This window comes from Mus pahari, chromosome 13, assembly GCF_900095145.1.
Source record: "Mus pahari chromosome 13, PAHARI_EIJ_v1.1, whole genome shotgun sequence".
NCBI lineage: Eukaryota > Metazoa > Chordata > Mammalia > Rodentia > Muridae > Mus > Mus pahari.
In genome coordinates this window covers 92,554,219-92,571,062 of record NC_034602.1, presented here as the reverse complement: position 1 = coordinate 92,571,062, position 16,844 = coordinate 92,554,219, and the positions used below count along the sequence as shown (strand labels likewise).

The window sequence follows — 16,844 nt, the reverse complement described above, 5'->3', positions numbered from 1 at the left end:
GAGCACCAGCCAGGTACAAGCTTTCTTTCGCCATGAGACGAAAGATTTCCTCCACAGCAGACAGCAGTGTCATCTTCAGACCACCTTGGGAGGAAAACATTAACGCTAAACAGAAAGAGAATCAGGCGTACATTGGGAGAGTTCAGTGAATATTATGTTGAACTGGATCTTGACTGCATCCCCACTCCCCACACTTCCTACATCCTATTCTCCTCTCTAAATGAAGAAAGAACCAGCAAAAAAGTGATCAACATTAGATATGCTTCAGTAATTAAACTCGCCTCATAGGACACAGCAAATGCAGACAGAGGAAAGATCACTGATGGGCCATGAAATCCCAGTTAGATCAGAGTGATGCTTTCAGGCTTTGACCAGGGGATTTGGTCCACACACCTTACCTCTCTGCTGTAAGCGGACTAACCTTGTTACCTCTTAATCCTTTCCGCACCACCAACAGTCGCCTGTAGATCATTTAACCACACACCATCATAGAGCAAGCATATTTATTTTCATGTCTGAAGAGCAAATGATGTATCAAGGCACTTGTGACATTCACAGACTATTTTAATGTGGCACCTGTCCAAATATTACCTATTATACAAATTCTTACGAAAGTTTATTTAAAAAGCATTAGAACTTTGAGTAGAAATTCTTATGACAACCATTAAAACAGCATAATGTTGTGGAGGGGACCAAGTCTGTTGGCTTGCTCAGTTCCTGCTGTGTCCTTTCTTCCTCCAGGACTAGATCAGGGGACTGGTTCAATCCCAGGGACTAGTCACCATGACTCTCACTGGAGCTCCCACTGGAGGACGATTCACTGCTGTCTCTTTGTCGGGTGCTAACGCGCCTGTGGGAATGGGGTCTTCTCGAAGGCCAGGAACCTCTCCACTGTGACATCCCCTTATTCCGTGTAAGATTATTTTGTCCATGGAACACATAATGGTTTGTTCTGCGGTGTGCTATTACACTTCCCTCTCTACTGAGAACGTTTGAGGAGTCTTCTTCACTTTTAACCTCATTACTAAGACTGTGAGAAGGAGAAGCCGGGCCCTGGCTTTTGCCTTTACCTGGAAATCTTTGGCTTTCAGGCAAGGTTAATTGGCTCCCTTTGGATTCTTCTGCATCTTTGCTTGAGCTACCTTTGCTGCTCTTGGGGATTTCGTTGTAACCAGCTCTCCCTGCATGCTCCCTGCCACCCCCCTTTACCTTTTCCCTTGAGGTCACTTGTGGATAGTAAGATTCTACTTTCCCTTGATGAGCATTTTGGCTGCCGGCATCAATTCTGTTTCCTTCTTTTCCGGGGAGTTCCCTGAAATTGGTGCTGCCTGTGATTTCATTGTTGCCCCCCACAAGGCTCCCACCCACAGAGCCTGCCGCCTCCTGTGTGGCTTTGTCTCTGGTTGCATAGGCACTGCCACCATGTCCTTCTCTCCCTGGGATCTCATTAGAGCCTAGTCCATTCCTGTGTGGGTCAACAACCTCAGCTTTGCTGGAGCCTGAAATAGGGCGACTAGCTGAGCTTTCAGGACCAGGCCCTACAGCACCTCCTTTGCCAGGAACGTGCATAAAATGTTGCCCATCTCCACTGAAAGGAGGGACATCATTATCTCCCCTCACTAGAAGATCTGGGGAGCCACTGCCTTCAAAGTCACTGGGAATCTTTCTGATTTGTGGGAGATGCGTTAGGTAGTGAGTGCTCCGTCGGGTCTGACGGGCATGTTGGCTTTTTACCGGGCTGCTCAGGGACAGTAGATACCTCTGTTGATTCTTTATATCTTTTAAGGAGACTTTAGCATCATTGACATCGGCTGGAATTACACTTAGAACACTCCGAGGTCTCTTCTCTTGGATTCCATCCCTCCGTAGTTCAGTCCCAGTCACCAGACGCTTTACAGGCTGTGTGATATTTCTGAGGAGGGCAGCACCATGCCTGTCCTGGCCAGGCAGGTGAAGGGGAGCATCTTGCCCATCCTCAGCGCCTTCACCCACGGTGGGCTCAGGATACACAGATGCTGCTAAGTCCCTGTGGATGTTGCCTTGGTTGCCGCTGCCGCTGTGTTCGTTCAGCATCTGTGGATTTGCAGAAAGATTTGGAGTTTTTACTACTTGGTTATATTCATTGGTTTCAAAACTAGACAAGTCTTTCTCTCTCTCTCTCTCTTTTTTTTTCTGATTTCTTTCAGAGTTGACTCATGATTTCTTCTCTTGTCAAAATAGTGAAGGGCAATACTGTCTCTGCCTTATTTTCCTTTTGATAAAGTAAAAAAAAAATAGCATAAAGTGATTATTTTATGTTAAGTTTAAAAAACCATATAATTCATAAGAAGCATTAAAACCTATTTTATATATAAATTATATTTAATGTATAAAACATATTTAATGTAAAGTCTACAATGCAGTAGGGATAGAAGGAACAATTCAGCCTTCATGGAACAATAAGACTGAAGTAGATTTGATGGGAAGGTAAGAGTCAAATACTCAGAAGCAAAACAATGCGAATATTTTCAGACTAAGTGGTAGGACCAATGTATTTTCAACATGCTTCAACACTAGCTGCCCTTGAGTTTGTTAGCATCTTGGTTATGATAACTAAAGACATGAATAGATGAAAGCTTCTATACGGAGAAAAAGAGGATTCAGCTGGAAGCTTACACCTTTGGGAGGCGAGGAAGATCGCAAAGATGCTGAAGTAGATCAGGAGAGCCGGGGCCATGGTGAACTGCATCAGATGAGATAACCGACAAAATATTTACTATGTCTGTGCGCCATGTGTGTCTGATGCACATGTGAGCTGCCCTGTGAGTGCACAAAAACAAACCCTGATCCTCTGGGAGAGCAGTAAGTGTTCTTGGCCACTGAATCATCTCTCCAGCCCCCAAATGGTCCCAATCTCTCACTCCAGTGCTCGCTGAAGTAACTGTGCTACAGGAGGGCTCAGATATCCCAGCAGCTGCCAACCCTCTTTGGGCTGGATGAGCTGGGGAGACATGTGATCCACGGAAGCATGTGACCCGGGAAGCACGTGACCTGGGAAGCACGTGACCCGGGGGTGCTACTTTGCTTCTTTGATTTTTCACTACAAAATAAGAAAATGCACACGTTTCAGGATTTTAAAAAGATGTTAAGAGGTACAATGCAGGTCGTACGTGTCTCTCATTAACCAAGTTCTATATAAATGATAGCAGCTGCCGTTCGTGCACGGCTGTGTGGTGCCTGCCCTTGGTGGAATGCTAGCTGGCTTCCCCAGATAGTGATAAGAGCACTCATTTCCTCATAGGACTCACAGCTGTCCTTCCAGTCTCTAGAAGTTATTGAATTGTGTGTAGTGGCAGGGAATTGTGCACTCATTCTTGACTGTGTTCTGCAACCTGTGGCCTCTGATCGAATGTGGCCTAAAACGGGGTTTTGTTGTCCCCCCTCTAAGAATACCGTGTGTGTGTGTTTGTGTGTGTGTGTGTGTGTGTTCAAATGTGCACATGCGTGCTTGTGTTGAAGAGTGGGGAGAACCTGAGTGTGTCATACCCGTGTATTCATGTTAGAGAGTAATTTGTGAGTGTCTGAACTCACCTTCCACCATGACTGAGCTCAGGTTGACTGGGGTGGCAGCCATTTCTGAGCCATCTTACTGTGTATTCTCTGCCTTAAAGTGTACCCTATTAAGTGTTGGGAGCTTTCAGACTACTGACTGTGCAGTCACTTGAACTGCAGTTAAGGGTAATTTGAGGAAGTCCCTTCTTGTTTGGGAGAACTTGTTAGTATGAAGTCTCCGAAATATCCAAAAATTCTCCATTTGTTTTCATTGAAAGATAGAATTATTAATGAATTTCACATGGGAATGATGATACCATTACACACTATCTTTTATAGCTCCAAGCTTATTCTGAAAATAAAATTTTGTTATGAGAAGAAAATAAAAAGGATCTGAAAATATTCTAAATACTTGACTTAGTTTAAGCCATCAAGCTTCAGAAAGCTTGCATAGGGCGTTTATGTCTATTTACTTACTTCTGTTAAGCCATTTTGAGCTGAACAGGTAGGTTAGAAAAATCAATATATTAAATTTAATATTTTAAAGTACAAAAGGCGTCCTGTCCTGCATGTGCTCAGGGATCTCCAGTCCATCCTCGGCTGTGTGACTGGCTGTGAGTCAGCCGGCTGGGCTGTCTTCTCCGTCCTGCCTTAGCTCAGGGCTTCCTTTCATTGGACAGCAGCCTCTCCCACTCACTCTCTGCTCCTGAACCCTACTGCTCCCCTCAAGCTAGCTCACAGTTTCCATTGTGTACCACTCTCTGAACACCACATGGGAACCGATTTCTTTCTACTCTCAGCCCCTAACGGGCGATTGGAGGTTTGGGGGCTCTCACATGACACTTTCCACGTCCCTCGGGTTCCCTGTGATCATTATCTGTCTTTCAGATCTGAGAGAGAAGGAATTTCATTCCTCCTTTGCTTCAGCTTGCCCTGTATCTTACTCAGCAGGAGTACTAAAAACACATGCCACGGTGGAACCAAAATTAGCTAACTTTCACATAGACAGAACATGTTACTCTTTACACCAGATAACCCGTCATAGTAACTGCATTCTCCCAGGAGTCTACACTGTTCTAGCATATGGTATAGAATATGCTCAGAACCCCTCTTCATGAAATACAGTGCTATTAATGCACAGCAAAATCACAATTACAGGCTCCCACCGTCCATCACGGCCACTGTTGCAGAAGTAGGTCCTAAAACAGGACATGGTTTGGGCCAAAGCAGTGGATAGGGATAAGGAAGATTCTGGAACACAGACTTGCACAGCACAGTGACTTTAGGAGCTGGGGAGTGTGGGGAAGGGAACAAAGGCAACGTCCACCCTGGAAACCAAAGTGCACTGTCTCCTCCCATCTCCCCTGACTGGCTCACAGGTGAGGAATCTTCGCATGGTCACTCGCCTTCACACCATGCTCAGTGTGGACATATTTTTATGGTTATCCTTATAAATGATAAGCCAGCTATTTCATTATATTGAGGTGGTTTTGTCTCAAGAGAATTTTTTGATTTCTTCCTAATACCACACGATAAGTTTTTAACTTGAGAGAAATCAAGTTCTCTCTTGGAGAATAGGCGGTACTACCTGTAACCACAAGAGGGCGTGTGTCAGCCATCCTAGAAGGCGGCCACCTACAGGGCTCTCTTAGAATAATCGTGAAATATGTTTTCCCTGCATGCCACTGTCAATTGTTTGTCTTCCACAGCGTGACAGTCTTCCTGCCATATCTCAGTGGAGTTGCAACACAAGTAGATATTTCCAGAGCAGAAGGGAGCGAGCATTAGAAAAAAAGATAGGTTTAACTTTGCCTGTGGTTAAGGTCCAGCTAGCTGGCAAATGCCACCACATGAACCTTCTGGCTTTGAAGATTGTCATTCGGACCTTTGTCATTTTTAGCTGACATTCAGATGTGGTTTGGTGACATGCAAATCTGACAGTGTTTGCTTAACTTCCTGGATACATGCGGAAAGCTACTCCCATGTGAACCCGATCCCCATTAAAGCCGTGGGCCAGCCCCATCCTCTTTAGTTAGGAGTTTGCCATCACGTGCTACACACAGGTGGGGAACCGTGTTTGCTCATTACACTGTCCCAGAATTCTTATTCTTCTGAAACTTGTGTAGCAAACCATGGTTTCATTTAAAGGATGAAGTCACACTGAAAAAAAAAAAAAAAAGCGATCGATTCTTTCAATCATCCGTTGTAGGGATTATACTGAGCTAGAGCGTGGCACAATTCTGCTGGATACTGCGCACTTCTGGCCTTGGCACCCAACAACATTCTGGTAGTTAGCTTTTTCCGCTTGCTATTCTTTTTTTCTTTACAGGGCTAAAATTGATATTTGAGAGGAATAACTGTTTACCCTCGGTTCCTCCACACACCCTTACTTAGTTGACGTGGTTAGTGGAAGCATCCCGTTGTTTGACCCCAAGGATTTGTCTGCTGCTCCAGTTCACTGGAGAAACCATCGGTTTGTCTGTGATAGCTCGTTTTCCTAGGACCCAATACATTTGCAGAGAATTTCACAGTTTGCAAAGGGCTTTTGTGTACCATAGCAACCACAGGAGATGAGCAGTAGAGAAGAGAGTGCCCACACAGACACCGCTGGTGACAGAGGGGCAGAGAGCCATCCTAACCTGGATCTCCTACTTTAAAATCCCGACGGGAGCAAGAACAAATTACAGTGGCTTTGTTTGAAAGATTGTTTGCCAATATGGAGAGATGTTCTTGAAGTTTATATTAAAATTTCAAGATACATTTCTTTATTCTTTATGGTACCTATTTATTATGTTAGTTCTTCCATGATTCTGTGAATGCAAATTTAAACTGTTACCTCATTGTTAGTAATATCAAAATGAGCTGTTGGGAGAAAAATGTAGAAATAACGTGGGTAGGTTTTTAAAAAATAATATTCTGATACCATTAATGTCCTTTAACAGAACATGCACACACAGTTACATGCACATTTGTGTACATGTTAAGTACATACTTGCTGACACAGATTAGCCCAGTATAGTTCCTGATACATTGTTACTTAGATCAAAGCCTTCCTCATTTGCATAAGATGGATATTAATTGTTTTATGCTGTCCAATCTTTTCCTTCTAGTTTCTAACACTTTAAAACTGAATAAGTTTGGTTTACAATTATAAGACACATGCACATGGTTTGCTATACACTCATACCAACAATCTGTGATTAAACAACTGGGATAATTGTTAAAGTGGAATGTATCCGTGAGAAAAGATAGCAATGCAATTCTTAGTACCCAGTTTTGTCCCTGTTCCCCTGCTAAGACTCCTTAATTTGAAGTCTACAGCCCTCTCTGCTTCTCTGACACCCACTTGGCAGGTACCCTGGACTTGACTGTGGCCCTGTAATGGATATGACATCGTCTGCCCCCTAGGAGGAAAGCTGGCAGCCTCTTTGACTGGTGGTCACTGGCCTAGCCCTTTACTGGAAGCTGGTTAGAAAGGACACTTCAGCTGTTCCCTGGAATGGGCTGCTCAAAATAACTCCCCCTCAGTCATTTGGGCTTAAGCAGGTCAGCAAGACCCACTCAGCCACCAGCCTGCTTCAGTGCATGCCTGTATGGTTCTGACTGACCTCGTGAGGACCAGGTGGGACCAAGGTTCACTCAGCACAGTCCCAACCACTGGGTAAGGATTTGTGTGAAGTGGGGGTAGGGTGGGGGTGAGCGTGTGTGTGTGTGTGTGTGTGTGTGTGTGTGTAGCAGGGGTGGGAGATGAAGGTGGGGCATAGGGTGGGGGATGGAGGCAGGGCGGGGGTGTGTATTTATGTGAAGCAGGGGTGGGGAATGAAGGTGGGGCATGGGATGGGGGTGGAGGTAGGGTAGGAGTGAGTGTGTGTGTGTGTGTATGTGTGTGTGTGTGAGTGTGTGTGTGTATAAAGCAAGGGTGGGGTTGGCGTGGGGTGAGGGTGTGTGTGTGTGAGTGTGTGTGTATATGTGTGTGAAACAGGGGTGGGGGTTGGTGATGGAATGGGGGTGGGTCTGACTCCCTCATTTCTGCCCCTTCTCCAGTTGCCATGGTTCGCCCTCGTGGCTCTGGTACCCAGCTGCTCACCCGCTTGCTCAGGACCTATATTTAAGCGTGGTCAGCGTGGGATGAGAACACACCTCCCTAGTTCCCCAACCAGAAGGTTTCTCTGAGAGCTAGGATGTCGGTAAGACATTATCTAATTTGCCCCGTGTCTGAATTGCAGAAAACATCAGCAATGCTCTGCTTTGTCACAGGATAATTTGGTCACATCCTGAGAGCTCATCCGGATGAGTCAGAAGAAGAAAAGACACAAGAGGCAGCGGGAGCTTGAGTTAGGTTACATCCATTAGTATCAGCTCCATTTTGGCCTAGTCAAAGAACGGAACATCCTTGAGGGGATCCCACTGTGTGTGACAAGATCCTGCCAGAGCACAGAGATATTCTAGTCCCTTCTCGGAGTCATCTATGTATTTAGTTAGCCTTACACATTCATGTCAAATCCCTCAAGGTAAAATTTTGCAAACTTCTTTTGATTCCCTGCGGTTTCTGTCTGAGCATTCTGCACTGTTCTCAGCTGCCTTGGAGTGCTGCGAGAGGCTACCGGGTTTTCTCAAAGACTGAAAAACAGAGCATGGCACTATCCTATAGTTTGCATAAGCAGCAGGCTTCTGAGTTTAGTGCCTCATGCTTCTTCAACTCTTCACAAACCTGCTTGGAAACTAGAAAGAAAGTTTATGTAACACGCGAGTGATTTTGCAAATGCTTACGGGTGCCGCCCAGGTCATACTGAAGAGGAGCAGTCCGACAGACACAGCCTGCATCTTCACGAGGCTCTCTGAAAGATAATAAGAGCCTGTCTGAGCAGTGCCAGTTATGCGCTCCGGACGTGAGCACACGAATATGCAAACATCCTTCCCACATATATTCCTTTTGATATATAGAATTACATACCTTGTATATACATTCTATAAAATTAGCATTTACATGAATATATGTACTTTGCACAGTTCATAGTCAGGGTTAATCTATTGATCTCTATTTCATGTCTGATTACTCACATGCAAAAATAAAAATCATTGACTATAATTAATCTAATAATTTGTAGAAATTAGACCCATAATTATTTACCTGCCATTTTTCCTTAGAAAAAAATATTGTTAAGTGCTTGTATAATTGAAATTTACAGTAAGGTAGCTTATCAGGTCACACCTGAAGTGTGCCAAGATGACAGATATAGAGGTGAGGAATGGAATCTTAGGAATTCCAGGCTAGTAACCCCAATGTACATCTTCATATTCATTAGCAAAATATCTGAACCAATCACTATGGAGGGACCAGAGAATGAAACTGCTGAAGCAAGCTTTACTGTAAGTAAAAGCATTTACTAAGTATTAAAACGAGCTAAGCACCCTTCTAAGTTTACATGTATTTATTTAATTGAGACCTACAACAGTCTTATGAGCCAGGTGGCTTTACCAGTTTCATAGACCAGGAAACAGACTCAGGTCACATAACATGTCCCATGATTCATGAATATTAATAAGGAGAACTGGGTTTGGTATTCTGGCAACGTCACTACAGAACCAGCACTCCCAGCCCAGGCTTTACATCACCTCAAGTAAGTTTCTGCTCGTCCATCTTATTAAATAAAAGCTACATGCAGCCAACTTAAAGAAGACCCTGTTTTATGTAACATTCAGTACACAAATCTTCGGAACACTAGCATTTAGTTATCGATTAAAGCAGGGGTGTGGAGTGTGGCGAGTGTCTCACTATGAGCTCGGAAGCCATTACACTGAAAAATTATCAGCGCAACTCTGGACGGCATCTGTTGGTCTTGATGCCAGTACTTACTTTACTGACACATAAACATGTAACAACCAACATGAAAATAATGATGTTGTTTGTTGGAAGAAAATCCATGTAATGAGAAAAGCAAGTTTTTACAACATTCAAACATTTTATAGTAAAATGTTTACTTAGCAAGTAATGTAATTAAGATATATTGTAAAGTAAGTTATAATCTTCTAACCTAATATTATCTTAAGGATCTGAATCTAAATTCAAGTGATAACTTTGGCTTCTAAGTATTGTAGACAGGACAGTCTTTTATCATTTATCAAATAGCTTAATGCTGGTGGACCCATCAGCAGAGAAGATATCTGTAAAGAAAAATATGACTGGCTTCTCCTGCATCTGGTTTGTAAAATGATGCAGTCCCAGTTAACTTAGATCTTGGTGACACTGATAGTCAGCTCACAGGCCAACTTCAAGCCATGAAGTTTAAACAGAGTTCTAGAGTATGGTAGCTCCCCTCCTATTGTACAGAACAGAGCACTGAATTTAGACAATAATGCAATTTTCATTTATTTTTAAAATCCTTAGCAGTAGGTAAAGTTACTGAAAGCTTAAGCAGGCACTTCTGACAGAAAGCAATTCTCCATGAGGGGCGGCAAGAGACAAATTACCTGGTATCATTCACCTTCTGGAAAGCTTGGCTTCTTCGAGCTTAGTCTCTGGGCATTTGCTGAAATTTAAAGTTTGTTAGAGCCCCCGATGTCCAATCAGCATGGTTCACTCAGTACCAGCACGGAGTCTGTCCAAATGCCCACAGATGACCACAGGGGGTATGGTAATTTTAATCTAAAAATGTTTTGTGGTGGAAAGCTGCTATCAAATGTTCCAGAAAGTAGAATAAACAGAAAAAAATATAAATATCTCAGGTTGGACATTATCTTGCAAAATAATTAGAACTGATTTTTAGAACTATTAACTAGGACTGGGTAAATGGTTTACATATGTATAAGTAGAAAATATTTGTAAACCAACAAATTTATAAGTGAAAAATATTTTTGTTGTTTTATTTAGAAAATGTACAACCTTAATTGTATCTGAATCTTATTCAGACACCAATGCTTATTTGAGCACCTACTATAGGGCAGACATTAGAGTAGCTTCTGTGAGTTAAAGAGAAAATGATCCTGCCTCACGGGGCTCACCATCCAACAAAGAAAACAGACAAGGGACTACATCATATTAGACAGTTACAGATGAACTTCAACCGAAGCACTCAGGGGGAGAGCTCAAGCATTGGGAGTAAGGACCCTGGGCTGAAGTTTTGCAAAGAATCTTGGGATGGCATCATTGAGATGGTGTCTTTTTAGTAAAGTCTTCAATGTGGCTTACAAATGTGTGTTGCTCCAAATTTCACATTTGCAAATAAAACTCCCACGTGATAGCATTAAGGCAGGGCTTGTACAATCTAAGTCATCAGGGGGAATCTTCACGAGCTCGAGTAACCGCTTTAGACAGGCTAAAGGAGACAGTTACATCAGGCTCCTGTCAGCAAGCTCTTGTTGGCATCTGCCATAGTGTCTGGGTTTGGTGGCTGTTTATGGGATGGATCCCCAGGTGGGGCAGTTTCTGGATGGTCATGCCTTCAGTCTCTGCTTCGAACTTTGTCTCTGTAACTTCTTCCATGGGTATTTTGTTCTCCATTCTAAGAAGGATTCTGAGCTTCTGGGCTAATATCCACTCATCGGTGAGTGCATATCATGTGTGTTCTTTTGTGATTGGGTTACCTCACTCAAGATGATATTTGTCAGTGCCTGGCAAATACAGAAGTGGATGCTCACAGCCATCCACTGGACGGAGCACAAAGTCCCCAATGAAGGAGCCAGAGAAATACCCAGGGAGCTGAAGGGGACTGAAGCACCATGGGAGGAACATCAGTATGAACTATCATCAATATGAGCTCCTTGGAACTAAACCACCAATCAAAGAAAATACATGGTGGGACATGTGACTCTAGCTGTATATGTATCTGAGGTCCTGTGAAGGTTCTATGCCCCAGTATAGGGAAAGGCCAGGATTGGAAATGGGAGTGGGTGAGTTAGGGAGCAGGGGAAGGGGGAAGGAGATAGGGGTTTTTCCGAGGGAAAACTAGGAAAGGGGATAACATTTGAAATGTAAATAAAGAAAATATCTAAATAAATAAATAAATGGCTAAAGGAAAAGACCTTGAGACTTTTGCATTCCACCTGTCCTTCATGTGAGCGCACAGCTTTCACCCCACCCACCCCACTGTCAACTGCCACCACACCCTAAAGATGAGGTAACTAGACACCATCATCTTGGAAGGTGGATCATTATCTTGTACCAAACATCGAACCTTCCTGATCCTTTATGTTAAACTTCCCAGCCTCCAAAGCCACAAGAGCTCAAGACAGTAAGATGTCAACGTTTGTTCTGTCTAGATTACCACTTCTGGGGGGGAGTCTGTGATGGTAGCATAGTCTAAGACAGAATGTGGCTGCGCAGCTTTACATAGGAAATTCCACAGAGTTCTAGGAAGAACCAGCTCCAGTAACAGGGGCCCGCTGGCTTGTTCCCGCAAGTAGTCAGACAGGAGTTAGATGGCCCAGGTCCTGCAGATTCTCCACTTTGCCCTGAATGGTGAAGTCGCTGCAGCGTTGGGTACTGAGCTGACAGATGGAGCTCGTGCTGACTCTACATAAGGCCTCATTCAGACTCAGCACTGAATTTAAATTAATCCAGATCGAGAACGCTACTTGGGGTCTGAGCAGAGCTGATGTTGAAGGAGGGAAGCCCAGGACAGAGGAGCAAAGGCAGCCTGGAGCTGCAGAGCCATGGGGAAAAGCATCCTACTGAGCATGTTTTCACAGGAAAGCAGTAGGAATGGACTGCGGCAGGGCCAGCTCGGGAGACTACCTCCGGTGTCAGGATGGACTCAGGATTTTGCCCTGTAATGGAAAAACCTACAGTTGCTCTTTTATTGAAATAAGATAATATTCAAAAGATACTTTTGACGATAAGTTTGTGAGTTTGAATTTGGATGACAAGTTTTATTGAATGATCAGCGTAGGGTACTGAGTCCTTTTTTCCTGTCTGCGGTGGTAGGAGCTAAAACCGAACTGCAATTTGTGTTTGTTATGGAGTGTTTATTTGGTCTAAAAATATAGTCATGCCTATTAGGATGGCTTACGGTAGGCTTGTGTGCAAATTGACCAATAAACCATTATGAAAGTTTTAAAACGTACTTTATGATAAGAGCTACTGGTGTGTAAACTCAGCCTTATGACTAATTATAAATAATATGTAACAAATTCTAGGTATTTAACTCTGATTTCCCCCAACTCAAATAGGCAAAAATACAATAATAATAAAATTAAAAAGCCGGAAATAATGAATAACATCCGAGACACGGTTTTGGTTTGGAGAATGGCAGCTTGTCTACATTATGCCAAATTCTTCTTGCTTTATACAAATTCTCTGGCTTCTCCTCCAAAGATCCTGAGTTGACTTTAAAAACTTATAAGAACTTCAAGCTACTTCATGAAAACCACAGTTGGCTCAAACCACGTAACTGAACTCTAGAATACTGGTTCACTGTCATTGGCAGTGAAGACATTTAACCAGAAGAGTTGTGTAGTCAAACCTGTGAGATCAAGCCCAAGCTCTGTCAGGGGTTTTATAGGAATAAGTTGTTTTAACAACTAAACTGAGGTTTTCCGACCTCCTTTTCTCCATCCAAGCGTTATTCTAAGAAGTTTAGAACTTGTAAGAACTTTGATGTAGATAATATTGCTAGCACCATAGTTTTAGTGATGGAACACAGAGTAACTATCTTTAGACGTTTGTTAAAGTCACATAACCAACAAAGAAAGACCGTGAGTAGCATAGGCAATTTGGCTAATTGAGGCAGTGTGCTGTACTGACACATAACATCACCATGAACATTACCAAGTTCTGCAAGATGCTTAGCCCACTGCCTGCTGTCTCACCTGCCGTTCCTGTTACTAACAACTGTCTGGGCATGCCCAGGTGGAGTGGGCATGCTTCTGTTCCTGCCCCATCCCCGGCTGGCTTCCTTACCATGTCTTTTATGGTTTATCTAACGAAAGCACAAAATCAGAGAGAGAAAGAGAGGGGACAGGGCTGAAGTTTAAGGAGCTCCCTCAGCGCTAAGGACTTGGGTGACAAGGGACAAAACTAATAAGGAAATGGGAACCGAAAGGCAACACACAAAGGAAAATCAAATGCACACAGCAGGGAGAGAGGAAGGAAAGAGAGAGGTTAAAATGCCCATTTAGAGCTTTAGATGTTCTATTAAGCCAATGATTGGCTCCAAAATCTTACAACCAACAGGGCACTCGGTGTTTCATGCTTCTGTGCCGTGTGTCGCTTTAGTGGTTCCCACAGAGGAAGTGCTTTGCTTGTGCCTCATATATAACACAGACACAAAACGGCACTTTCATCGCTATAACCTTATTAAGAATTATTAGGAATATATCCACAAAGTATCTTCCCTTTGTTTTTCTTCCTTTCAAGAATGTTCCCGTCTGTGAAATTAATTAATATATAATATTAAACATTTTACATATAATGATATGCATATATCATTGTCTTCTGAAAGAACATGAGTCTAGGAAAAGAAAATTCATAGAATTTTAATTCTTAGGACCCAGCTTCTTGTTCTACCAAGGAGCGAACTGAATGGAGCTAAATATACATGGCCTCAAAGCCGACATGAATTCAAAGAAGTAACACTCAACTCAAGCCTTAAATTTAGAACCTACAATTGACAAGAGCAAAAATAGCGAGACCCCATTCGAGCTAGAAGTCAGGAGAGAGGCATTCTGGGAAGAGGCGTCTGGGTGGTTAATGTTGGTGTTCGGGACAGGCACTGGTTTCTCTTCTCTTAGACCCTGCCGTCTTTGCTGAATTTAAAACCAACTAACAAAAGTGGCTTTCTGTATAAGACAATCATAAAGCAATCCCGGAAATCTTGTTCTATTTCAGAAGAATAGATTTTTTTTTCATTTCTAAATATCCTCACTCATAATCAATACTCAACTTACGGTGCAAAATGCCACTTTCTAAACCATCACGGCCACCCAACGGCGCGGATTCCTCCAACTCATTTTTGTCTCTAGAGAGCGTGATTTTTCTCCCTGTGTTGGGCATTTTACTCAATTACAGGACTATGGAATGCCATAGATCAGCATGAAGCTAGGTGTGTCAATTTCTCTAGGCCGTATAACTGCTCAGCCATTACTAGCAAAGAGAGGCTATATAAATAGAATTTGTCTTTATTTTTTTTCAATTTTTTATTAGATATTTTCTTCATTTACATTTCAAAAGCTATCCCGAAAGTCCCCTATACCCTACCCCCCCCCCGCCCTGCTCCCCTACCCACCCACTCCCACTTCTTGGCCCTGGTGTTGCCCTGTACTGGGGCATATAAAGTTTGCAAAACCTAGGGGCATCTCTTTCCAGTGATGNCCGACTAGGCCATCTTCTGCTACCTATACAGCTAGAGACACGAGCTCTGGGGTTATGGTTAGTTCACAATTATATGGTTAGTTCATATTATTGTTCCACCTATAGGGTTGTAGACCCCTTCAGCACCGTGGGTACTTTCTCTAGCTCCTCCATTGGGGGTCCTGTGTTCCATCCAATAGATGACTGTGAGCATCCACTTCTGTATTTGCCAGGCCCTGGCATAGCCTCACACAAGACAGCTATGTCAGGGTCCTTTCAGCAAAATCTTGCTGGCATGTGCAATAGTGTCTGCGTTTGGTGGCTGATTATGGGATAGATCTCCTGGTAGGGTAGTCTCTGGATGGTCCATCCTTTCATCTTAGCTCCAAATTTTGTCTCTATAACTCCTTCCATGGGTATTTTTGTTCCCTATTCTAAGGAGGAATGAAGTATCCATGCCTTGGTCTTCCTTCTTCTTGATTTTCTTGTGTTTTGCAAATTGTATCTTGGGTATTCTAAATTTCTGTGCTAATATCCACTTATCAGTGAGTGCACATCAAGTGACTTCTTTTGTGATTGGATTACCTCACTCAAGATGGTATCCTCCAGATACATTCATTTGCCCAAGAATTTCATAAATTCATTGTTTTTAATAGCTGATTAGTACTCCATTGTGTAAATGTACCACATTTTCTGTATCCATTCCTCTATTGAGGGACATCTGGGTTCTTTCCAGCTTCTGGCTACTATAAATAAGGCTGCTATGAACATAGTGGAGCATGTGTCCTTATTACCAGTTGGAACATTTTCTGGGTATATGCCTAGGAGAGGAATTGCTGGATCTTCTGGTAGTTCTATGCCCAATTTTCTGAGGAACCGCCAGACTGATTTTTGTCTTTATTTTTATATTAGAAATAAATTTTATTACAACTTGTGATGAGGACACTGAGACTGTAATTGAAATGTAGTCACAACAATACCCCATTCCTTCAGGACATGGCACCATTGCTGGAGGTGGCTACAAAACTTTGTTGTGTGGCCTCCAGGGGAAAACACTGCTCATTCTTGAAACAGTGTTACCTTCAGGGGCTGAGATCTGCAGCTGCAAGACCACAGGGGGCAGGGTGTGGCTTCTACCCACTGTTCTCTGTGTGGCAGACACAGTTCTACTAGCTGACCATATTAGGGCATGTGTAATTATTTCTTTATCTTTTAAGCTTATGTCTATCTGCACTGTGTTAGTTCAGCTTTTTTTCAGTGATCCGGCGTCATCCCATCTATTTTCTTCTCTAGTTAACTTTTGCTATTTAACACATTATCCCAAAACTTAGTTTCAAATAATACACTAATTTCTTTCTGGGTTATATGCACTGATGTGGTTTAGCTTCCATTTCCACTTGATATCTCTTGCAGGAAAGCATAGGTGTCGGTGTGAACACTGCTTGCAAACGGATTCGGTGGAACACGCAAGATGTGCCTTGTGCAGCTGGACATATATGACCTTGCTTTCTGGCAGAGCAAACTGAATTTCCTATATGGCAGCTCAGAGCATTAGAACTGAGTCTGGGGTTGCAGTAAAAGAGACCCCAACCCCAACCGAAGTGTCTGGACGAGGCAGCTTTACTCTTGAGCAGGAGGGTGTGCTTGGAAGAGCAAACACACAGGGCAGGCTTGGGGTTTTATTCTAACTCAGGTGGTACCTGTGTCTTTTCTCCATTGTTAAGGTCTGTCTGACTTCACAGTCAATGTTAGCATTCTCTCTAAACTCTACCTCACAGTTACCTGGCAACAGCCAGGTTTTCTCCTCCTCACAGTTACCTGGCAACAGTCAGGTAGGTCTGGCCCACTATAAAAGGGACTGACTGCTTGCTGCTCCTACTCTCCCCCCCAATTCCCTTCCCCCCACCACGAGGTCATGGCTGGCTTCTACTTCTCTTCTCTTCTCTTCTCTTCTCTTCTCTTCTCTTCTCTTCTCTTCTCTTCTCTTCTCTTCTCTTCTCTTCTCTTCTCTTCTCTTTTCTCTCTT

The 16,844-nt window shown here is 43.2% G+C and overlaps 1 protein-coding gene across 1 annotated transcript; it reads right to left on the bottom strand.

Annotated features, from left to right (window-relative positions):
• Positions 1-774: 774 nt before the first annotated feature.
• On the bottom strand, positions 775-8,358 carry Mepe (matrix extracellular phosphoglycoprotein). Its single transcript, XM_021211335.1, has 2 exons — positions 8,302-8,358; positions 775-2,073 (listed from the first exon to the last, which is right to left on the bottom strand). The coding sequence occupies exons 1-2, from the start codon at positions 8,353-8,355 to the stop codon at positions 775-777; spliced, it is 1,353 nt and encodes a 450-aa protein (XP_021066994.1). The 5' UTR covers positions 8,356-8,358.
• Positions 8,359-16,844: the final 8,486 nt, after the last annotated feature.

Excerpts from the sequence above, each read along its gene's own strand:
- Mepe (XM_021211335.1), bottom strand. The coding sequence starts at position 8,355 with ATGCAGGCTGTGTCTGTCGGACTGCTCCTCTTCAGTATGACCTGGGCG. Across the intron at positions 2,074-8,301 it reads GTATGACCTGGGCGGCACCC|ATGCTGAACGAACACAGCGG; the intron begins GTAAGCATTTGC and ends GCAAATCCACAG.